Consider the following 26,115-nt stretch of genomic DNA (forward strand, 5'->3'; position numbering starts at 1 on the left):
AGTAGTGAGTGATTTCGTACACAGGGAACGTTATTCAGTTCTTCACCTGTCAGTGGGTTTAATGTTATCACTGATCAGTGAATATATCATACTGGACATTTATTCAGTTTCTGTTCACTCCAAAAACCCAGCACTGAATTAGTATAGAATTGCCATAACTATACTTTTCATTTTTTTTAACACCACAGCGTTGTTGAAATCTCAACACCAATTGGTCAGAAGGTGTTGATTAATTTTCTTTAACAGTGATTCTGATGGTGGTTCCAGCTACACCAGACCTGGGCATTTTACGGCCCGCGGGCCGCATCCGGCCCTTTGGTTCATTCTGACCGGCCCGCGTAAGGTTAATTAGAAATTACAAAATAAACGTATTTTCTAATTTTACCTCATGCATGGACTGAATGTGCATTGCTTTTATTTTGAAGTTGTGTTCAACAAAAACGCAATGTGCGCGACATGAAATTCCACGAAACCTAATCCCGCGATAACTACTTCCGTAATTTGTCCAGACCAACCACAAACTTGTACGTCATCCTTCAAACGGTCCAGCCAATCACATAGTGTGACGTCACCAGCAGGCGCCGGAGCCGATCTGTAGATCTGATACCTACACCGAATCGACTGATGATCATCTGTCAGCTGTGCTTCGCATCTCCGCCTCAGACATTCAACCCGACTCTGATGCACTCGTTAAAGACCAACAGAGACCAGATTTCTCTCACTGAACAAATAAAAAACTGAAAAACACCAAATGAGGTGATTAGACTACAAATGTGGGCATCATTATTATAATATGATGTATCTTGCTTGATATTTGGAGTAGAAAGACAATATTGTGATGTCTTTATTGTGTTTTGGGGTGAATGTGACTAAAAAAAAAAAAAAGGTACAAATGTTCACGTTTTGTTAACCATTGCTTTGGGAAATTTGATTGAATAAATGACATTTTTTGTAAGGCAACCTCGTTTTTTCCAGACTCTTACCAGTTTGTAAAAACAATGTTATTTACTGCTTTATATAAAGAAATACAATTAATATTATGCAGAATTTAGTTCAGCCTTTTGGTCCGGCCCTCCACAAAATTTTCTGTTTCTCATGTGGCCCCATGGAAAAAATAATTGCCCACCCCTGAGCTACACGGTTTTTAGTGATTGATGTGTTATCATTTCTATAGTAACAACTCAGTGAACAGGGATTTATACAGTGGACACATCATTAAAAAAATAGTTAAGAAAATCTGTAACTGTTGATACATTTAAGTTTCCTGTGTATGGAATCAATTTTGTGCCAAAATGTTCATACAATACTTTTGAAATAATCAAACAAAAACGACAAATCAAATTACAAAAAAAAAGTCAATTTTTTTTTAGACTGGCAAACAAATTATTTGTGTAATCGTGCAAAATATCAGTCTATTACTCTTCAGAAAGCTTTTATTTTTGTTCCGCGTCTTTCTCGGTTTTGTTTGATGTAATTTATTTTGGTTGCGATTCCAGCTTTCTCGTTTGCGCTCCCTGACTTTTTGCTTGCAGTTTTGGCACAAACTTCCCGTGTGGGCGGGCTGTCCAGGAATGCATTCCCATTGGCTAACTTGTGTTTGACTGACAGCTACGCTCAGCCATTCCCTACTCGGATTCTGGCGGACTGTTTGACGAGTGACCGATCAATTGATGGTAAACAAGGATCGAGTGGACTTCAGTGGCGACTATGATACTGAATTTACACTTTGTTGAATTAATTCAATATCATAGTCGCCACTGAAGTCCACTCCATCCTTGTTTACCGTCAATTGATCGGTCACTCGTCAAACAGTCCGCCAGAATCCGAGTAGGGAATGGCTGAGCGTAGCTGTCAGTCAAACACAAGTTAGCCAATGGGAATGCATTCCTGGACAGCCCACCCACACGGGAAGTTTGTGCCAAAACTGCAAGCAAAAAGTCAGGGAGCGCAAACGAGAAAGCTGGAATCGCAACCAAAATAAATTACGGCAAACAAAACTGAGAAAGACGCGGAACAAAAATAAAAGGTTTCTGAAGAGTAATAGACTGATATTTTGCACGATTACACGAATAATTTGTTTGCCAGTCTAAAAAAATTGACTTTTTTTGTTTTTTTGTATTTTGATTTGTCGTTTTTGTTTGATATTTCAAAAGTATTGTATGAACATTTTGGCACAAAATCGATTCCATACCTGTGAGGACATATTTAACATCTACAGAAGGAGTCTTCAGTGTCAGTCTTTTGGAACTAACTTATCTCACCGATGTTCCACATTTAATGTAACGACAAACAGATAAAACTGATGTTGCTCCTAAATAAATAAATAAATGCTTGGTCTTGGGGAAAAAAAAAAAAAAAAAACGCTATTACACTTGAGAACATGGTTTTATAGAAAATAATCGACGTCACTGTAGTAACAGGAAGTCGGCGTCACGTCAGACCTGTCGTTAATTATTTTCCTAGAATGGCAAGCCTCCAAGTGTTTTATTCCTGAGATAGACTTCATAAATAAACAAAGGGCCGAGTGAGCTCAGGAGTGTTGAGCAGGACAAAGCGTAAGCAGGTGAAGAGTACAGAGCGACTCTCACCTGCAGGACCTGTCCATCAGGTGTAGTGTTGTACTCGGTGTCGTCTGATGCTCCGTTCTTCACACAGTTTTGTCTCTCCTAGAGAAGAGGAAGAGTCACGTCCTCGGTTCATTCAAAGATAACCAACGATGAAAGATATTGAACACTATCTACAGAAACACTAATAGCTTCCAAGTTGTTTATAACATGAAATACAACAATCATGCGACAAGACAACAATTCAGAACAACTCCAAGGTCAAATCTTATATGATAAAATGATTTTTCTTTTTAAAAATAAAGAAAGCAAAATAACCAGAACGTCAAGGACGTAGTCGCTCATCTGTCCTGCCATCAAAACAACTGTCACGACCAAAACATCAAACAGAACTGAAATGTGACGATGTGGGGGAGGACCGACCTCCACGACAAACTGTTCACAATATGAACATCAACAAAGGACCACATTTTGTTCCCTGAGGGAAGCTCGACCCAAAACATCCATCAGAACTGAATTCACATGATAAATGAGAGATGAGATACAATTCTAGTCAGAATTAAAATGTATTAAGTTGACCAATTTGTTCACAGAAATTTGACAATACAACGACCAAATTTTGTGCAAAAGGTCGAGTTCTTTCAAATAAAAATAATCAGAACTGAAATCCATTGAGAACTGGGGGAGAGAGGAGTTACAGCGCTGAGCGTAAATGAGTGCACCCCCTTTGAAAAGTAACATTTTAAACAATATCTCAATGAACACAAACAATTTCCAAAATGCTGAAAAGACAAAGTTTAATATAACATCTGTTTAACTTATAACGTGAAAGTAAGGTTAATAATATAAACTTAGATTACACATTTTTCCAGTTTTACTCAAATTAGGGTGGTGCAAAAATGAGTACACCCCACAACAAAAACTACTACATCTAGTACTTTGTATGGCCTCCATGATGTTTAATGACAGCACCAAGTCTTCTAGGCATGGAATGAACAAGCTGGCGACATTTTGCAGCATCAATCTTTTTCCATTCTTCAACAATGACCTCGTTTAGTGACTGGATGCTGGATGGAGAGCGATGCTCAACTTGTCTTCAGAATTCCCCAAAGAAAATAATTTCTTTCCACCATAAAGGTGAAGGCTACAAGAAGATCAGCAAAGCCTTACTTATCAGTCAGAATACTGTAGCAAAAGTGGTACAAAAATTTAAGAAAGATGGAACTGCAACCATCTCACAGAGACATCCAGGTCGTCCACGGAAGTTAACACCTCGACAGGAGCGTCTTCTGATGAGAAGGGTTGAAGAAAATCGGCATGCAAGTTCACTGCAGTTATCTAAAGAAGTACAACTCCGATTCCAAAACAGTTGGGAACAACATGAACAACAGTGGTGTGCTTGGCAGGGTTGCAAGGAGAAAGCCACTGCTCTCCAAAAAGAACATTGCTGCTCATCTGCAGTTTGCTAAAGATCACATGGACAAGCCAGAAGGCTATTGGAAAAATGTTTTGTGGACAGATGAGACCAAAATAGAATTTTTTGGTTGAAATGAGAAGCGTTATGTTTGGAGAAAGGAAAACACTGCATTCCAGTATAAGAACCTTATCCCATCTGTGAAACATGGTGGTGGTAGTACAACCCCGATTCCAAAAAAGTTGGGACAAAGTACAAATTGTAAATAAAAACGGAATGCAATAATTTACAAATCTCAAAAACTGATATTGTATTCACAATAGAACATAAACAACATATCAAATGTCGAAAGTGAGACATTTTGAAATTTCATGCCAAATATTGGCTCATTTGAAATTTCTTGACAGCAACACATTTCAAAAAAGTTGGGACAGGGGCAATAAGAGGCTGGAAAAGTTAAAGGGACAAAAAAGGAACAGCTGGAGGACCAAATTGCAACTCATTAGGTCAATTGGCAATAGGTCATTAACATGACTGGGTATAAAAAGAGCATCTTGGAGTGGCAGCGGCTCTCAGAAGTAAAGATGGGAAGAGGATCACCAATCCCCCTAATTCTGCACTGACAAATAGTGGAGCAATATCAGAAAGGAGTTCGACAGTGTAAAATTGCAAAGAGTTTGAACATATCATCATCTACAGTGCATAATATCATCAAAAGATTCAGAGAATCTGGAAGAATCTCTGTGCGTAAGGGTCAAGGCCGGAAAACCATACTGGGTGCCCGTGATCTTCGGGCCCTTAGACGGCACTGCATCACATACAGGCATGCTTCTGTATTGGAAATCACAAAATGGGCTCAGGAATATTTCCAGAGAACATTATCTGTGAACACAATTCACTGTGCCATCCGCCGTTGCCAGCTAAAATGGACTGTGGCAAAGTGGAAAACTGTTCTGTGGTCAGACGAATCAAAATTTGAAGTTCTTTATGGAAATCAGGGACGCCGTGTCATTCGGACTAAAGAGGGGAAGGACGACCCGAGTTGTTATCAGCGCTCAGTTCAGAAGCCTGCATCTCTGATGGTATGGGGATGCATTAGTGCATGTGGCATGGGCAGCTTACACATCTGGAAAGACACCATCAATGCTGAAAGGTATATCCAGGTTCTAGAGCAACATATGCTCCCATCCAGACGACGTCTCTTTCAGGGAAGACCTTGCATTTTCCAACATGACAATGCCAAACCACATACTGCATCAATTACAGCATCATGGCTGCGTAGAAGAAGGGTCCGGGTACTGAACTGGCCAGCCTGCAGTCCAGATCTTTCACCCACAGAAAACATTTGGCGCATCATAAAACGGAAGATACGACAAAAAAGACCTAAGACAGTTGAGCAACTAGAATCCTACATTAGACAAGAATGGGTTAACATTCCTATCCCTAAACTTGAGCAACTTGTCTCCTCAGTCCCCAGACGTTTACAGACTGTTGTAAAGAGAAAAGGGGATGTCTCACAGTGGGAAACATGGCCTTGTCCCAACTTTTTTGAGATGTGTTGTCGTCATGAAATTTAAAATCACCTAATTTTTCTCTTTAAATTATACATTTTCTCAGTTTAAACATTTGATATGTCATCTATGTTCTATTCTGAATAAAATATGGAATTTTGAAACTTCCACATCATTGCATTCCGTTTTTATTTACAATTTGTACTTTGTCCCAACTTTTTTGGAATTGGGGTTGTAGAAAGCCAAACTGGGGTGACCATTTCCCGTGACACAATACGGCGTACGCTGCAGAGGAACGGCATGCATGGATGCCGTCCACGAAAGAAGCCTCTCCTAAAGCCCAGGCACAAAAAAGCCCGCCTAGAGTTTGCCAGGGCCTATGCTGACAAAGATGAAGACTACTGGGACTCTATATTCTGGAGTGATGAGACCAAGATAAATGTTTTTGGAACTGATGGCTTCGAAACTGTATGGCGTCGCAAAGGTGAGGAATACAAAGAAAAATGCCTGGTGCCTACAGTGAAACATGTCCTTATGTGGGGCTGCATGAGTGCTGCTGGTGTCAGGGAGCTGCATTTCATTGATGGCATCATGAATTCACAGACGTATTGCTCTATACTGAAAGAGATGATGTTACCATCGCTCCGTGCCCTTGGTCGTCATGCATTTTTCCAACATGACTAAACACACATCTCAGGCCACTGTTGGATTTCTGAAGAAGAACAGGGTGAAAGTGATTCAGTGGCCAAGTATGTCTCCCGATCTGAACCCAATCGAACACTTATGGGCATACATGTCAACCCCTTTGGGCTTCCACCTGTAGTATCAGAGGAAGAAATCCATAAAATCAACATAAAATCCTTATAGCCTTCGAATCGCACCAAACTTTTATTTTGATGTACATTTGTACAATACACATTTACTGCTATCCTATTGTTCATAGGGTAGGCTGCTCCCACTCCAAAGGAAAATACTTTTTACAGACTCGGGGAAAACACTCAAACTCCACGGTCTGTGCACTGTCAGAGTGTCGGCTGCTCCCATTTCAATGGGATACTTTTCACAGAGACCATTTTTGTCCACAGTCAACTTTTCATATAGCCAGAGAAAGCACTCAAACTTCACCATTTTTGTCCACAGTCAGTCATATTTACATATGATCTTGATTATAATCACTGGCCGCCTTCTTTGCCAGCTGTAACTGCCTTTCTGTGGGGGTGATGTCGCAACAGAAGTCTGTTCAGTTTGCATTGCAGTAGTGCAGTAAGGGTGTCTGTGCCCAGGTTTTTTCACTCAGCAGACGCTATTCAAAATCTCTCAGGTGTAAACAACGTCACTCTGCACAATAAGAAAATTGTTCGAACAATGACCGTTTGGCGCGTTTAAATGCAGATCGTGCGCATGACCTGAACGAGCAAAGTCTCGCAGTCGCAATACTGCACGAGGCTTGAGGAATAAACATCCGGTTTCACATAGTCTGGGTTATCTGCCCCTGCATACACGCTGTTCTTTGTCTATAAATCGAGCTTTTGTATGTTTTTGCGACGATCAGCTGACGATGTTCACGTAAGATACACAAAATAAATTTAGGTCAGAAAATACTGAAAATCCGTAAGACTTTGTTTATACACCCGTACGCCCTTGAAATGAGCCAAAATCCGAATAATTTCCGGACAATCCGTATAGGTTGACATGTATGTATGGGGAATTCTGAAGAGACAAGTTGAGCATCGCTCTCCATCCAGCATCCAGTCACTAAAAGAGGTCGTTGTTGAAGAACGGAAAAAGATTGATGCTGCAAAATGTCGCCAACTTGTTCATTCCATGCCTTGTTCATTCCATGCCATTGCACCACCCTAATTTGAGTAAAACTGAAAAATGTGTAATCTAAGTTATATTATTAACCTTACTTTCACGTTATAAGTTAAACAGATGTTATATTAAACTTTGTCTTGTCAACATTTTGGAAATTGTTTGTGTTCATTGAGATATTGTTTAAAATGTTACTTTTCAAAGGGGGTGCACTCATTTACGCTGAGCACTGTACAATTTAACTTAAAATAAACAAAGTTGTAAACAAATTGTTTATAACAGGAAAATTAACAAACAAACAAACAGCCAAATTTTGTTCCTCAAGGGAAGATCGACCCAAAACATCGATCAGAACTGAATTCGGATGAGAAATCCGAGAGGAGATACAATTCTAGTGAGAGGCCTGGAAAATTTTTAATTTGGTCTAATTAGTAAATCGTTAGCAAAAAATTTGATTAAACAATGACAGAGTTTTGTGCGGCGTGACGAGTTCTTTCAAACAAAACAAATGGAACGGAATCCGTGGAGAACTGACGGAGGAGATATGATTTAACTGCATTGTGGATGACCCACGGACGCAACGCCATGGCAATCAGCCTCGTGACCAGATGAGCAAATCAGGATCATCACATCATCTGCAGTGCTGAAATAACGATGTCACAAGGTCAAGGTCATGTTAGTCCTTTATAAATCACGCTACCTTAATGACGGGGTAAATGGCCCACGGTGGTAAAATGTGGTCTCTCAGTGGGCCGCAGTTACACTCTGAAGGCTCCTGGCTCGCGCACTCGTTATGGCGCTGGAACAGGAAGTGACAACAGGCCTGAAATCACGCTACGGCGTGGCGTTCAGTATTTACTATAACTGTTTATAACTTTTGTCATAATGTAAGGCATATTCTCACCGTAGTATGGCACCATGAACAGGTCTTTCCCTGCAAACCCTTAATCTTCTTCTGACACTTGTCACACTTCCCAGACTCGCAGGTCCCACTCACCCAGTCATGGGTTGAAATCTGGGGAGAAAAACACATGCAATAATAAAATCACCACACCATACTATAAATATTCAATATTAGATTCTTACACGAAGGAAAAACAAGACCAGACAAGCCGTGTTCTGGAACGCAGTCACCCAATTCAACTTTCCAGAAGTCATTTTCATCGCCACAGCAACCACAGCAAAACAGTGAAACCTCAGAACGAATCACCAAACCCATTCTGCTGAATATTTGCCTTTATGTTCCCCACATTCTTCTTATGAATAATCGCTCGCTCTTTCAGAGTTATATCACCAACTGGATGAACAGAGGTTCCGAGAATTTCCCACCTACATCCCTTTTTAACAACGTGGTGTTTGTCTCTAGGTCATGGAAAATCCCTCTTTTGAATCCAAGCCCCTGCTTTACGCCAGTATGATTTATTTATATTTTGGTTCCATGTTTCAAAATGAGGAATATGATCGTTTTGATAAGTGATTAAAGCTGTAATGTGCTCCCCAGTCCTGAGTTTTGGCTGCCTAAAAACTGACCAGGATAAAATATTCATAGCTAATAATTAACAGTTATTCCACGAAATCGAGTCGTACATGAGCTGATAGTCGGCTATAATCCGTGTACGACGAGATTGAGTGGAATAGCTCTTTTATTCTATCCACATTCACTGGATTTTGAGAAACAGAGCATTTTTATTTTTTACAAAGTTGATAAATAAAAACTTTATACAAAACGTCCGACAAAATCATTTCCGCTTTGAATATAAACAACTACTTTCTTCTAGACAGCTAGACAAATAGCTGTCTTGTAGCTAGACAAAATATTTTGGTGACAAATGCATTACAGATTAAGGACCGTATTTGCGGTAAAATAAAAATAAAAAAAAAACTCACGATACGCGAGTGATTTTCTGACGTGCCCTTGTTTCAGATCGCTATAGCTCACAAAGAACTTTTGCTTCACTGGACTCATTTTGTAGAAGCTGTATTTTCAAGTGCTGTCTGATTTATAAAGCCATGCATTATACCAGCCTCTCTCAACCGGGGTGCCGTCTGGCTTCGTTAGGGGTGCCGTCAAAAAATTATATATTCTAACATTGAAATAAATAAAATGAATTAAAATTCCAAAAAACGTTACACTAATGCAGATCATCGCCGCCTCATGCATCATCAAAATTTGTCTCACGGCCCCCTTTCCCACGTCACAGTGTCACTGCCGGGGTCAGCGTATGGTCAGCGTGACTGCGTATATTTTATATGGGGGTGCCTTGAAAATCTGCATACTTCTGAAGCGTGGCGTGATTGAAAAAAGGTTGAGAAATGCTGCATTATACTACATTACATTCAAGACATTTAGCAGACGCTCTTGTCTTGTCTTATCTCATACAGAGCGACGTACAACAAACCCAGAGCGGCCTGAGGAGCAGGTGGGGGTTCGGTGCCTTGCTTCAACCATTCCTACTGGTCCAGGAATCAAACCAGCAACCTTTTGGTCCCAAAGCTGCTTCTCTAACCATTAGGCTAACATGGCTTTTCGAGTAACACATGACCATGTCTGGAGTGATGGAGAGTTTAGAGCGCTCTTACCCCAGCCTCCTTCTTGGATTTGACGTAGGTGCGAGTGCACGGAGCTGGATTCCTGTTGGCACAGCGCCCATGCACCGTGTACTTGCAGCCTGCGGGAGGACAGAGAGCTGCTGATGAAATGAACTCTTATTTTAAATCGACTGTAATTATCTGTGTACCGCTGAGACTGCAGGATACGGACATGTGCAGCAGAGGCCCTGTTTGCGCAGCCCCAGCAGCATGCTCTGACACACGTTACAGTACGCCGGCTTGTTAAAATGCTTCATCCTCCACAGGTGCTGCCCGTCCGTCTGAGTCACCTGAGGAGACACAGGAAAGGTTTACAGAGCTGTGATAACTGTGATGTGGCACTTTAAACCAACAAGAGGACACGTTCCCAAGGACAAATTCATTCATTCGTCTTCAACATCTGCTTTACATTTACTCAAGGGCCCAACAGCGACAGCTTGGCCATGTCGAGATTTGAACCCACAACCTTCTGAGGAGTCACCCAAAGCTTTTAACTCCAAAGCTACCACTTTCAGGATCAGACTACGCAATGTTTTTCTTCCCATTATGTCAGATTAGACTGTTATAGTGCCATACATTATTGCTGTGTCTTAATCAGGAGACTGGCAACACTACAAGTTTGATCCTGACCAATCACTGTTCAGGTCTTTGAGTGTAGTTGGGGAGGTCAAGAAATGGTCAATCATAGCTACCAAGATCATGGCCACATTGTCAAACTAGGCGAGAAAAATACAACTAGACTTTTCATCAGGGTGTGTCACGGGACACCACATCACTGTTCTTCAATGATGTCACACTACCAGACCTGCTCCTCCCACTGAGCTCGATGTAAAAATGTGGAGAGCTCAGAGCCCATTCCCCGCTGTAGAGACAAGCGAAACCATCTGGCTGCCATCTTACCACTCACATCGCTTATGTGTTAAACCGTCGTATCTGATCAAATTTGCCCCAAGAAAAGTATCTCCTGATTTTTCCCTCCTTTCATCATCTCCTCTTATTTTCTCACCTTTACCCCCCGTTCCTTACATATCTTTATCGCACTCCCCTTCACTGTTATTGTTTTTTTCCCTTTTCCAGTTCAGTCTCTGATCATTTTTTTCCCTGAATGGTTCTTTTACTACTATAATTATTTTTAGAGAGATGATTTCAGTTTTCTCTGTACAGGAGATCGTAGCTTGGACGCCGTCCGGGAAATGAGCCGTTGACCGGAAACTCTGACCGACCCTGATTTAAGAGAACTCATCAAAATACTTGCACTCAATTTAAACTAAAATCATGGAGTTAAAACAGACAATCATGGCCATTTTGTCAATGTGTGCAAGTGGGTGTGACGTGTGTAGATGATCTACATTCTCAATTGTGCTTAGCCTTCAGTAAATGAAAAACAGCTAGAGCGGCGGCTACAATTATCGACACCTTTTCAGATTTACCAGTAAAAAACAAATTTTACAAAGGTGAGTTTGAGTTACCACAGTTATTATTGGTTAATCAATCAACCCGAAGACCCTCCTCACCCTTTGATCTTGTTGGCTCATTACCTGAGATGGAATTTTTAAGCACGATCAGCAATTTGATGAAAACTTGGACGTTATCATCGCAGGTGAGCATGGTGGAAAGATCATGGACATGTTTTTACTGATCAAATTCACCGATATTTCATGATCTCCTTATTGTTTCTTACTCTTTCATTTGACAGTCGCCATTTTGTATCTAAACGCGTGTTTGAGAGTCACATGAGGTGTCGATAATAGTGATCACTTTCCCCGGTGTCCACCATTATCGACACCCTGTGGGATTAAGGGACATTTACAGCTGTTATGGATCGATCTTTGTGTAACATTGTTGAAGTAGATGAAGTACTTTAAGGGCGTATTCACACCTACGTTGTTTGGTCTGGACCAAACGACCAAACGAACCAAATTTCCCTTGGTCCGGACCTTTTGGGTTGGTCTGAATACAAACCACCGAACTCTGGTCCGGACCAAACAAGCGGACCGAGACCGAGCTGCAAGGTCGGACTCGGTCCGGACCAAAGGAACCCTGGTGCGGAGCTTTTGGAGGTGTGAAAGCAGACCGGACCTAATCCGACAGTTTTGCTTTTTTGTACCTCGGGAGCTTCCGTCGTTTGTCGAGCATTATGGGAAACAGAGTCTTGACACTCCACCGCAAAGTGCAAACACTGTTTCGGTTGTCAAGGGAACCTTACAACAGTCGTTCAGTCACCAGTGGTAGGCGAGTACAAAAAATGAGTAGGGGGCAAACGTGGGCCGAGGAAGAAACGCGTACCCTTGTGGATATATGGGCAGATGTCCACATATCTGAGCTTTTGGAGAGAACACACAAAAATGCCGACGTGTTTGCTGTATTCAGTGAGAAAATGAAGGAGAAGGGGTTCACGCGCTCCCCAGAACAATGTCGGCTAAAAGTGAAGAAACTCCGTCAGACCTACATTAAAATCAGGGACATTCTTTCAAAAAGTGGCGGTACTAGCGACGCAAAAAAGAAATTCATCTATTACGATGGATAAGGCGAATATCCCGACACATACCTCCTCCGTCTTGCGTGAAGAGCCAGAACTGTCACAACATGATGTGCGCTCATCAGCGCTATCCTCCGTAGCCACCTTGCCCTTTGTCGTCGTCGTTGATAAATTACTTGTACAACAGCATAGTAATCGCACAATTGTGAAAACAGTAAAAACTGGAAAAAACATATAGCTTTGATGACATTAAAAAGAATAACAGCACGGAAAGCCTCCATGACTACTTTTGAACTTGACGCTTTGTGCGTGTGTCGTCTCTGACCAATAGCTGAACGACCTCAGGGCGCGTGGCTTTGTTGACAGATTTTGGTCCGCTTACTGAAATGTACAGTGTGAAAGCGAACCGCACCAAAATGAAAAAATAAAAAAAACATTTGGTTCGGACCAAAGCAAGTGAACTATCGAACTCTCCTGGTCTGAATCCACCCTAAAAAAATAAAGTGCACTGTGATTTATAATAATTTTTATTTCTGATTCATAACAGAATGGAATGTTTATAGAGTATTTGGAATCTGATTGCAATAAATAGAATTAGACCAGAATTAAATTCCTAACATATTAAAAAAAATTTACATGCTTGAAATATTCAGATTTTTCTATTCCATTCAGAATTTTTTTTTTTTGCAGTTTGTTGTAAATCTCTACCACATATTACAATATCAGTAAACATTTAATATTTTGGTTCGAGGAATGACATGCGACCTTTGACCTGGATGTTTATGTGGTTACGATGTCGATTGCCTGTTGACATTTATCGGTAAACTACAAATCTAGAAATTAATACAAACAACAACGAATAATTAACAAAATGTGATCTACGAAAATACTTAGAAAGTGGAACAAAAAGATTTTCTGACGCAGGTTAAACATTATCAGCTCATTTGTTTACAAACATTAGAATTACTTCCTCATTTACGTAAACACCAACATGCACATATTTATATAAAAAAGATATTTTTTACTAAGTACAAGTCTATGGAAAAAACGTTTTAAATAAAAACTGTTTTGTTAACTTAATACCACAAACTGAATTTATTTTAGTAAATAATCGTCTGGATGTCGATAACTGTGGACAAAGGTGTCGATAATTGTGGAACGATGTCATGTGATCTGATATGCTAAGTGATCAGGAATCAACTCTTTTTTTTTTTTTTTCCCCCCCAGTGGAAGTTTGAGTAATTATTCATGCACAGTTTACGTACTGAAAGTCTTTTCTACTTTTGCAACGGCCAAAAGATCGTTAAGGTGTCGATAATTGGAGCCGCCGCTCTACTGACCACAAACTAGAACGATAACATGTCTCTTTTTATTTACATCCCTCACTGACATTTCTGTCTCAGGCTCTCGTCCTTCTTTCATTTAGGCTCCTGAGGCTAAAGGCTGTTATAGCCATTATAACACTCGTGATAACAGGAAATAACTTGTTTTGTGGATGTTCTACAACGTCAAACGTAACTACCGGTATATTTAGCATGACTTTGGGACGTGCCGTTATTGGAAAAAACAGGAACGTAACTGAAACTTCACACTTCCACATGACACCACGCAGTCATTGATTATTTTCCTGTCACAGCACTTCCTGAATCACTTTATTCTCGACATATTCTTTCCTTTTCCTTCACTGTAGGTGGTAATCCGACCATCAACACGAAGCACTGGTGTTACTAAATGGAAAAAAATCAAATAAAATCCTTGTTTAAGCTCATTACTCATTAAGATCGTTCATCACCTTGCCCACTGTTCCATCCACACACACACGGCTATTGTTCATAAATGATAACTCATCTTTGCAGTGTGGGTGCACAGGCACAAGAGATCTTACACACTGTTTATCTGAGCTGTGGTCTATTTATAGCTGCTTCGTTACTAGAGACGGTCGGTCGGTTGGTCGGTGTGACTCAGAGCTGCCAGCTTCAAAACGCACAGGAGGAGATATGAAACTGCAAACCACTGAATTCAACTGTGAGCAGGCCTATGAGCGCACGCTACAGTACACCGCCAGCTCAGGGATGGAAATAGACCGAGGGGAAATCCCTACCCAGGCTTCTCAATACATGGGCCGGCATGAGGATGTGAGATCTCAGTCATGCATGCAGTTAGAAAGCTGGCGTGTATTCATTGTGTTTCTAAAATCTAAACCTTCTAAACCTTGATCCTCGAGTGTAATCCTGACCATTCACGTAGGAACATAGCGTTCGTAGACTTTCCATGGCTTTGGGGGAAGTGAGGCAGAAGGGACATCATAAATAAATAATAAATAAGAAGCTGGTTTGTGAACAGGTCCATTGTTAAAAGCATTTTATAAATAAAACTGAATGACACAAACTTGTTAACTGTTTAAGGCATGATCTCTCATCAACCAATATACGAGGGTAAGTCCAACAGTTCTAAGACAGATGTTATAATTTTAAAAGGAATTCAAAAGAATTAAAAAAAGGAATACAAAGAAGGAATTCTCGGATGGAAACATCACTTACAGGAATGTTTAGACTTAAATGGAGGATATGTAGAGAAATAGCTTTGTTATTTTCATAAATAAAAGTTTTTTTCAATTTGTCTTCGAACTTTTTGACTTACCCTCGTAAAACTCCGAGATAAAACACCTTTGCAGTAACTGATTATAATAATAATAATAGCAGCTATGACACCGATATGAGGCTTTTAGAAGTGTGTGTGGTGTTCAATACCACAATATCAAGTACAATAAACTTCCTGAGTTTCAGGTGGTGAAAGTAGATGTGAGGAGTGTCTCACACGAGTTGAGTTACTAGCATTGGCACATGAAGAAAGCTTCTGTTTAAAAAAAAAAAAAAGTATATGCATGCGGCACGGTGGTGTAGTGGTTAGCGCTGTCGCCTCACAGCAAGAAGGTCCTGGGTTCGAGCCCCGGGGCCGGCGAGGGCCTTTCTGTGCGGAGTTTGCATGTTCTCCCCGTGTCCGCGTGGGTTTCCTCCGGGTGCTCCGGTTTCCCCCACAGTCCAAAGACATGCAGGTTAGGTTAACTGGTGACTCTAAATTGAGCGTAGGTGTGAATGTGAGTGTGAATGGTTGTCTGTGTCTATGTGTCAGCCCTGTGATGACCTGGCGACTTGTCCAGGGTGTACCCCGCCTTTCGCCCGTAGTCAGCTGGGATAGGCTCCAGCTCGCCTGCGACCCTGTAGAACAGGATAAAGCGGCTAGAGATAATGAGATGAGATATAAATAAAAAATTCTATCCACATTCGCTGGATATGAGCAATCGCGTGCTCTGATTGGCTACTCTACTACTAGAATATCAGCTCATATACCATGAGTAGAGAAAAACAATGGCGGAGCATGTTGCTGAACCAACCGAGGACGAAATAAAAACTCTACTTGAAAACACCCCAAAAATTATCATCAAGTATTTAAAAGAAACGGAAATCGCTAAAAGAATATAGCCCCCCCCCAAAATATCTCCTGTTCCACACTCCAGCCCAGTTGGTGACAGTAATGCACCTTTAAGTTGGTTTGCCAACCGCCAAAAAACCCTAAAGAAGAAGAAAACTCAAAAAAAAAAAAAAAAAAAAGGCAAAATATGGAATAAAAGTATTTGATGGTAAGAAGGTATCTTTTTTTTTCAAGAACTATTATCGCATTTTTCACAAATTGTTCCTGTTATTTCACCAGTTTGTTTACATTCTAAGCGGAAATGATTCTGTCAAACATTTTGTATAAAGTTTTTATTCATCGAATTTGCAAAAAATAAAAATGCTCTGTTTCTCAAAATCCAGTGAATGTGGATAGAATAAAACCGTTATTCCACTCAATCTCATCGTACACGGATTATAGACAACTATCAGCTCATGTACGACTTGATTTCGTGGAATAACTGTTTAAAAAAATTATATATAGATAAGGTGTGTGTGTGGGGGGGGTGGGGGTGGGGGGTGTCTCTAACCTTCAAGCCCAGTAAGACCAGTAGAGGCACGTTGTTCATCCCTCCTTCCACCCATTCATCCAGAGACACAGTTCCACTGCTGTCTGAGTCAATCGCTGTCATCATGTCCTTCAGCACCTGGGAGACAGAAAGAAAATTTGTGTGTGTGTGTGTGTGTGTGTGTGTGTGTGTGTGTGTGTGTGTGTGTGGTGGGGTTCAAGATGAACTACCACACAGAATCCAACACCGCTATCTGTACTGTGTTAAATAATCCTTCAACTTTACCAACACATTGTTAACATCATTTACTCATCGTACATCATGACGTAATCAACACCAGTGACCGGAACCATCATGGACAGTGTAACGTCAGTAAAGTGTGAAGCAACCACAGGTCTAGCGCCCCTGCTGGCTGGCTGCAGTATAATGTGTAGCTCCGCCTATCTCATGACCCTCACTAAGAAAAACAGCCCTATTTTCCATTTCACTCTTCTCATCTAAACCATCTTTCCATCTCCAGTGTCTAATTCGAAGTTCGTTTTCCTTTTGCTGAGATCTGCACATTTATCCTTAGTTTAGTTAGTTTTTAAAAAGTTATCCCACTATAGATAGTTTTCACTGACGTCACGGCATTCCGGGGAACGCCCTCCAGCCGCCATCTTGTGGGGCAAACAAAACGGACCATCGCCACTACTGGCTACGTTATCTCGGACGAATTTATGAAGTTGTATAGTCAGTTTTCTAAAATAAAGATCAATGTCGGCAAAATCAAGCAAACAGAAGTATATAGATGCATTAGACGACATCTCACGACAACGGTATGCAGCCAAACTGGCCTTGATTGGGGGAATTGACCCCTACGAAGTGGACAAAGATGCATTTTCAAGTGACTATGCAGGGCTGCCAAAGCCTGAAACTGCCAAAGCCTGAAACTGACTTCATCAAACTTTAAAGGCTGTCTGATATATACAACTTTATATATTCACAGCGCGCCTTTTGGCGGATGCCGCCTTTGTCACGCCTGAATCACGCAGATCCGATTTTTTTTTTTTTAGGGGGGGCGTTGGAGTGTCTGATTATAATTTCAAAGTAAATTCTGTATTAAAATGACTAAATAAGCAAATCCGTTACAGTCCATGAAACAGGAAGTATAAGGATGAGAAAAAAACAGTTTAAATCACAAAGCTGCGCACATTTGCGCAGTCCTGCACACCACTCGGGCTGCGCAAATGTGCGCAGCTTTCCGATTTAAACTGTTTTTTTCTCATCCTTATACTTCCTGTTTCATGGACTGTAACAGATTTGCTTATTTAGTCATTTTAATACAGAATTTACTTTGAAATTATAATCAGACACTCCAATGCCCCCCCTAAAAAAAAAAAAAAAAAAAATCGGATCTGCGCGATTCAGGCGGCATCCGCCAAAAGGCGCGCTGTTTGCATCCCAAACACAAATCAAATCATACAGAATAGACCTAAAATGTTTTTCAAAAATGACCCTTGCGTGAGTGAAGTGACAAGTTTCAAATAGAAACGTGACAAACGAGCGATATTAAGTGTACATTACAATGTAAACGTACACTCAGCGGTTCCAGTTAGGCATTCTCCAGAGATTGTTCACATGATGTTTTGGTTTCCAAAAACAAACTTAAACACAATTGATTATTTAAACAACTTGCCACTTATAAAATGATCGGAGCAGACTTTGCTGTGTTTGGAAGGCTGATGATCCTTGCGGTTGATTCTCGCAAGCCATAGATTTCTCTTTTGTATGCTGAGTTTGTTTGTTTGCTCGCCTTTGTGCTCCCGTACAGTGGGAATTCCATAAAAGCTCCGCTTGACTTCATCATCTGACCTATTACGACAGCCGTGAATACAACAGGTGTGCACCATTGCTAGCTTTAAATAGCCTGCTTGGGTTCTTTTGAAGACTTTGTACTCGCGCGTTACTATGTGTGCTTAGTCACCCATACGGTAAGCTTGACCCGCAAGATGGCTGCCACTAGGGAATCCCCAACTCTGTGACGTCATGTGAAAACTATCTATATCATAAGAAGGTGCGGAGTCACCTGAGAATGTAGTGACTGAGAGCCTTGGCGACATGCTGGACCTTGGTATTAGGAGAAGGGGGCGGGGCTAACAAAGGAGCAGTTGTACCTGACTTCGACTCTCGTCTCTACTGCGCAGACTCTGGCTCTAAATTTGAGAACATGGCAGAGGAGAACTGAAGGGCGTGTAACCACACAGCCCATGTGTTTTGTTTTGTTTTTACAGCCACTGGTCAACTCAAAATCTCAGCATGTTTTTGTTTGAAGTCAGCACTTTTAACAGAAGTTGCTCGTATTACATTACAAGTTTAGAAACACGTTTAAATCACCAATGTGCGTGTAACTTTGCACTGGTGCTTTAATCCTAAAGCAGTATCAGCCTTGCGGCCATCGTGCAAAACCACACAGGCGAGTACCAGACACCGAACATGTCTCAGCATGTCAAATACACTCTGGCTAAAGAGAAAAATAAAGGTTTTTACAGTGGTGCTTGAAAGTTTGTGAACCCTTTAGAATTTTCTGTATTTCTGCATGAATATGACCTAAAACATCATCAGATTTTCACACAAGTCCTAAAAGTAGATAAAGAGAACCCAGTTAAACAAATGAGACAAAAATATTATACTTGGTCATTTATTTATTGAGGAAAATGATCCAATATTACATATCTGTGGGTGGCAAAAGTATGTGAACCTTTGCTTTCAGTATCTGGTGTGACCCCCTTGTGCAGCAATAACTGCAACTAAACGTTTGCGGTAACTGTTGATCAGTCCTGCACACTGGCTTGGAGGAATTTTAGCCCGTTCCTCCGTACAGAACAGCTTCAACTCTGGGATGTTGGTGGGTTTCCTCACATGAACTGCTCACTTCAGGTCCTTCCACAACATTTCCATTGGATTAAGGTCAGGACTTTGACTTGGTCATTCCAAAACATTCACTTTATTCTTCTTTAACCATTCTTTGGTAGAACGACTTGTGTGCTTAGGGTCGTTGTCTTGCTGCATGACCCACCTTCTCTTGAGATTCAGTTCATGGACAGATGTCCTGACATTTTCCTTTAGAATTCGCTGGTATAATTCAGAATTAATTGTTCCATCAATGATGGCAAGCCGTCCTGGCCCAGATGCAGCAAAACAGGCCCAAACCATGATACTACCACCGCCATGTTTCACAGATGGGATAAGGTTCTTATGCTGGAATGCAGTGTTTTCCTTTCTCCAAACATAACACTTCTCATTTAAACCAAAAAGTTCTATTTTGGTCTCATCCATCCACAAAACATTTTTCCAATAGCCTTCTGGCTTGTCCACGTGATCTTTAGCAAACTGCAGATAAGCAGCAATGTTCTTTTTGGAGAGCAGTGACTTTCTCCTTGCAACCCTGCCATGCACACCATTGTTGTTCAGTGTTCTCCTGATGGTGGACTCATGAACCTTAACATTAGCCAATGTGAAAGAGGCCTTCAGTTGCTTAGAAGTTACCCTGGGGTCCTTTGTGACCTCACCGACTATTACACGCCTTGCTCTTGGAGTGATCTTTGTTGGTCGACCACTCCTGGGGAGGGTAACAATTAGTCTGGCTAACGCGACTTCAAAGCTCTACGAGCTATTGGTCTGGCCAAGATATTCAGCCCAACCGTTTCCCAGAGCCCGTGGTTGACCCGCCTCCCTGAAATGCCTCAGTTTGCTACTGGTCGAAGCCAGAAAAGGCTGTGACGAAGCTTAAACCAATCACATCACTCTTTCCTCTGACGTACGTGATGTGACGATAGGATTCTCGCTGAGCCCCATTGATTTGGCTACTAGCGGGGCTAACTGGTAGATTAAACTCTTACCGAAGCCGGTCGGGAGCAAAGCGAAAACGCCCTTCCTTTCAATAAATACCTCCAGGGCTGCTCTTTGCTCCGTTTTCAATGAGAACTTCCCGTTGAATGCTTTCAATACAGCATGATTCTGTAAACAATCTATGGCTTCCGGTCGCAGTTCTACTACGTCAGTGCCTTGAACACGCCTCTACCCAGGGCCGTTGGAGATGCTCAAAGTTGATTGGCTCCTGATTTTTCCGGAGCTTGGAAGAGCTGGAGATAGCTTGCCTGGCCAGACTAAGCTCGCAACAGGCCCTCGTGTTGCGTCACGCTTAGGATGGGCGGGCTCAGGCTAGGTAACAATAGTCTTGAATTTCCTCCATTTGTACACAATCTGTCTGACTGTGGATTGGTGGAGTCCAAACTCTTTAGAGATGGTTTTGTAACCTTTTCCAGCCTGATGAGCATCAACAACGCTTTTTCTGAGGTCCTCAGAAATCTCCTTTGTTCGTGCCATGATACACTTCCACAAACATGTGTTGTGAAGATCAGACTTTGATAGATCCCTGTTCTTTAAATAAAACAGGGTGCCCACTCACACCTGATTGTCATCCCATTGATTGAAAACACCTGACTCTAATTTCACCTTCAAATTAACTGCTAATCCTAGAGGTTCACATACTTTTGCCACTCACAGATATGTAATATTGGATCATTTTCCTCAATAAATAAATGACCAAGTATAATATTTTTGTCTCATTTGTTTAACTGGGTTCTCTTTATCTACTTTTAGGACTTGTGTGAAAATCTGATGATGTTTTAGGTCATATTTATGCAGAAATATAGAAAATTCTAAAGGGTTCACAAACTTTCAGGCACCACTGTACTTTATTGTCAAATCTAAACACAAATTCTACACAGTGCCATGCTGCAGGGTAGGTCTAAAGTAAGAAACATGGGTATCTCTCTGTCTCTCTCTCACACACACAGGAAGGTACACTCACAGGTCTGAGCTCAGACACGTCCCAGCCCAGATAGTCAGCTGCATGCATCATTTGTGTGATAATTCGGTCCACTTCCTGTAACAGGAAAAAGATTTTACAAAGCTGATTAACAGCAAAACAATTGCATGTAAAACACCTGATCAATTAAACAAAACCATCAAATAAATAAACATCTGAGCAGACAGATATCTAAATAAACACCTGATCAGGGAAACACAATCAAATAAACAAGTGATCAAACACCTGAATAAATGAACGTGATCAAACAAACACCTGATTAAAAAAAATCCTGATCGAATAAATACCTGGTCAAACACCTGTTCAAATAAACAACTGATCAAACAAACATGATCAAATAAACACCCGTTCAAATAAACACCCGATAAAAAAAAAACAACAAAACCTTTATTGAATAAATGCCTGCTAAAACGCCTGTTCAAATAAATAACTGATCAAACAGATTCTTGAACAAATGAACATGTGATCAAATAAACACCCATTCAAATGAACACCTGATTTAAAAAAATAAATACATTTAAAAAAAAACCCCTGATCAAATAAATACCTGGGCAAACATCCACTGAAATTAACAACTGATCAAACAAATAGTTCATCAAATACACACCTGATCAGATAATCAGTAAATACCTGATCAAATGCAGATCTGGTCAAATAAACACTCTGATCAAACAAATGCCCAATCCAATAAACGGCTGATCAGACAGACAGGCAGAGAGACAGACAGGTAGGCAGGCACAGAGACAGACAGAGAGAGAGAGACAGACAGGCAGGCAGGCAGAGAGAGAGACAGAGAGAGAGAGAGAGAGAGAGAGACAGAGAGAGACAGGTAGGCAGGCAGAGAGAGAGACAGAGAGAGAGACAGACAGACAGACAGGCAGGCAGGCAGAGAGAGAGAGAGAGAGACAGGCAGGCAGGCAGACAGACAGGCATGACTTACTGAACTGTCCAGGACTCCGTTGCCGTCTCGGTCATAAAGTCTGAAAGCGACTGAGGAAGGAGATGAGATTTTTAGCTTCTTGGCCTCCATGAGATAACGGAAACAAGGCTGCATTAAAAAACATGCTAAGACTCACACTCTAGTTTGTCTCGAGGCTGCCCGTCCTCCAGCAGGGAGAAATAACAGGACACGTCTTTAAGGAAAACCTCCCCTTAGAGACAGAACAAAAACAAAACGTGTTTATCGCTGACTGAGGTAATTAGTGAAGAACTGTAGATAAAGAGCAGGACCAATGCCAGGCGTAAAAATTCTCCAGAGGATTTAACCATTTTCACAATCTTTCCTTTAGTTTTTGGATACAGCTTTGTGATTTCCAGGGAAACTGGATATATCTAGATTTATACAGCATATCCGGCCAATCAAGGAGACCAGGGTCAGCGGTCAAGGTCCCTGAAGCACGACTTTACCCAAAGCCCCAACACCAGCGGTTATGAGCCTTTTACAGTTGGCCCGATTATCACATGATCATATGATATTAATAAAATTATACCATCAGAACACACAGAGTATTTCAGTCATCAGGAGGTGTACATGGTTTAATAACATCACTGTTACTCACAAACATCTCTGAAATCAAACAGATCACACGAAGTCACCAACTCGAGAATGAACATTCGGCTCTTACTGAACCAGTCATCAATACTCCCTCTTAATCTTTATGGATGGATGGATGGATGAGAAAAAAGAAGAAAGGAAGATAGGAAAAAGGAAAAGTGGATGGATGGAAGGAAAAAATGAAAGGTAGATAGATAGAAGGGAAGATGGATGGAGGACAAAAAAAAGTTGAATGGATGGAAGGGAAGATGGATGGATGACAAAAGAAGAAAGGAAGAAAGGGAAAAAGGAAAGTTGGATGGCTGAAAAAGGGAAGGAAGATGGGTAACAGGAAAGATGGAAGGAATGGAAGATGGCTGGCTGGATGGAAGACAAAACGTAAGGAGAAAATAAAACCCTTCTGACAGAACAACGGTTTTGTTCACATCAGGCATTTTGATATCTTTTGGATAAACTTTATCTTCATGCTATGTTTTTTTAATGGTTTATATTTCCTCCTGTGGATTGCTGTCTTGTTCCAGAATAAACCCAGATTTCATTTATAACTTCTTGGGTTTCATTTTATTGGCAGAAATGCTGTTAAACAGACACACACACACTGGTTTTTCATTCAAAAACTATGCGGGGGTGCAAACTTTTGCAAACCATATAACATTAGTGCGACTTCCTCAGTGAGAAGGCGTCAGAGCTTCAGAGACTCACGGGCCTCGTCGGAGGTTTTGAAGGTTTTGAAGAGGCGCTCGCAGAGATCCTGAGGGAACTCATCCACCTCCAGAAACGTGTTCAGGAAGAGACGGAAGCCTTCCTCATCGATGCACTGATGGATGGAGAAGAGAAAATGGGGTATTCTGAGGAACGGATACAGATGCACTCTCTCTCTCACACACACACTCATGAATAATTTAGATGCAGCTTTCTGATGGTTGATGCAAAATACCCCAATTTGTCGTCATCATCATGATGACTGGGCAGAAAACACAACACTTGACATCCTCACAAATCACTGGAACTGATTACAAGACTGAAATCTGACCGGTCAGAAAGCGTTGATTAATTTCCTTTCATCATAACTCAGATCACGGGTTTATAATTTATGCACTTGTTCGAAGACGTCATTGCTTCTTTACTAACCGCTCGTTCACAGTGAATTTTATGGCAGAAGATCTGCATCATCTCAGACTAATACTCAAGTGTTCAGAACTTTATCTTTTAACTTTATTTTTTGTGTTCTAATAAAGAATAAAGTCTGTTGAGAGAACAACTGTTTATAGGCAGTATAACAGAATTAATTATATTGGTGTGAAAATTCTCCATGCAGACGCTCATCTAAGTTTCCAAATCTGTCATTGATTAACTCTTTAATATTTTCTTTCATGAACACTATAATTAAAAGGTTTATAATCTCTGATTTCCAAAGAAATGTATCTGGTTAAGATCTGTTCAGTGCTTTGGGAGTAGCGGCAGGTTGAAGTCGGTAACAGAGTAAAAACTCTGCTCGCGGGACGTCGGGAAACTGCCAGTGCTTTTCTTTTTGAGTCACGGGAATGCACTCCGGCTCGCTCTCTCTCTCCTGATCGGTTTTCCCACTGGATTACTCGTCAATATCAATCAGATCACTTTTATAGGGATGTTCTCTCGCGCTCACTGTTTCTGATGAAGGATTCAGCAACATTTTCCCTCTGCTAGTTTTGATGTTCTGATTCACGGGAGACTTTGAAGTGAGTTTTCAGAGCTTTACCTACTTATTTTTTTTCAAATCAAATTGATTCATGTAAATAAATAAGCATTTTAGAATATAACTGGAGTTGTTTTGATGAAAAATATTGAGATCTTAGTGGTCGGAATGAGATTTAAAAAAAATCGGAAGTCAGAAACGCGAGTGTCGATTTCAGTTGAGTTAATGTGAATTGTTTATTGGATGTGGATCAGACAGTTTTTTCGAGGTTCGCCTTAAAAGCTGTGAATATTAAATCGAAATAATAATTTATATTCTTTCATATAAACACTAGTCGGCCCTAATGAGAAATACTAAGGCCTACAGAGCACAGAGAGGGGATTAGAAATAATCTTTTATTACTTTTTTTATTTTGATAGAAAAATGGTAGATGTGAATGACAGGCAATGCTTATTTATGCTTATTTTATAATTAACATTGATTTCTCCTTCTTTGTGATGTAGAAATAAGAGTTAAGATCAGCTTTATATTGCGCAAATAAAGCCATTTGGTGAAATTTTAACATCTCATCTCATCTCAAGCCGCTTTATCCTGTTCTACAGGGTCGCAGGCAAGCTCAATACTAATTTGCATTATTTGTTTTTACTAATTTTTCAAACTTCGTATTCAGTATCCAACCATCTATGTGCTGCCAATTTTTTATGTAAACATCTTGAAAAACAGAAAAGTTATTCAGAAAAAAACATTTGATCTCATTGGTTAATGAGGCCCATTTTGGACCATGTGATCCTCGTACAGAATATTACGGCAATTTTCTAAAACTTAAGCCGTTTCTTCAATCTTTGATTTGTAATCTCTCAAGAACAGATAAACTTATTTTAATTCTGGAAAAGTCTGTTGTTCTGCATTCAATTCTGAATTCAATGAGACCAGGTTCAAGCAATTTGGATTGAATTTTCACCTGATATGCCTGATAAAGGCAATGCATTATAACGAATAGTAACAGGGCTTAGCATGAACAAAGTAATCAAGCAGGGAATTACAGTACCAGTCAAAAGTTTGTACACCCCCTACTCTACTCGTTCAGAGGTTTTCCTGCATTTTGTATTTTCTACACTGTAGAACGATACTGAAGACATCACAACTATGAAATAACATCTGGAACATATAAGGAATTATGCAGTAAACAAAACAGTGTTTAAAAAAAAAACTTAAGTTTGATATTTTAGATGATTCTTCAGCGTATCCAGCGTTTCCCTTGATGACGCTTTACACACTATTATCATCTTAACCAGCTTCATGAGGGAGTCACCTGGAACGCTTTTCAATTAACAGCTGTACCTCGTCAAAAGGTAATTAGTGGATTAATTTCTTACCTTCTTAATGTGTTTAAGATCAAACAGTAAATAATAAAAAAATACAAATAATAAAATGGCCCTATTCCACACCATAACTGTAGTAATCCATATTATGTCAAGAACCGAACAACTAAGTAAAGAGAAACGACATCCATCATTACTTGAAGACATGAAGTGACTTTTAATGAAAAAAAAAAAACCATTGAATTAGAAAGTGTGGCCAAACTTTTGACTGGGATTATATGTATAGTATATTATCAGAGCTTATAAAAATGTTTATAAGGATAAATTTCCAATGTACAAAGTCATACAAGCCCAGCAGTT

The 26,115-nt window shown here is 40.5% G+C and overlaps 1 protein-coding gene across 2 annotated transcripts in view; it reads right to left on the reverse strand.

Moving 5' to 3' along the window:
* The window catches only part of dgkaa (diacylglycerol kinase, alpha a), a 130,215-nt gene that overhangs the window by 52,746 nt on the left and 51,354 nt on the right, over window positions 1–26,115 (reverse strand). For both annotated transcript variants that reach the window (XM_060938562.1, XM_060938563.1), the window contains exons 4-13: window positions 23,461–23,575; window positions 22,280–22,354; window positions 22,144–22,193; window positions 21,186–21,260; window positions 16,352–16,468; window positions 10,063–10,180; window positions 9,882–9,970; window positions 8,206–8,316; window positions 8,002–8,100; window positions 2,589–2,666 (exon numbers count right to left, since the gene is read on the reverse strand). In XM_060938562.1, the coding sequence (XP_060794545.1) occupies window positions 2,589–2,666; window positions 8,002–8,100; window positions 8,206–8,316; window positions 9,882–9,970; window positions 10,063–10,180; window positions 16,352–16,468; window positions 21,186–21,260; window positions 22,144–22,193; window positions 22,280–22,354; window positions 23,461–23,575 (927 nt within the window). The remainder of the gene's footprint in view (window positions 1–2,588; window positions 2,667–8,001; window positions 8,101–8,205; window positions 8,317–9,881; window positions 9,971–10,062; window positions 10,181–16,351; window positions 16,469–21,185; window positions 21,261–22,143; window positions 22,194–22,279; window positions 22,355–23,460; window positions 23,576–26,115) is intronic.

Source organism: Neoarius graeffei, chromosome 13 (assembly GCF_027579695.1).
Source record: "Neoarius graeffei isolate fNeoGra1 chromosome 13, fNeoGra1.pri, whole genome shotgun sequence".
NCBI classification, from domain to species: domain Eukaryota; kingdom Metazoa; phylum Chordata; class Actinopteri; order Siluriformes; family Ariidae; genus Neoarius; species Neoarius graeffei.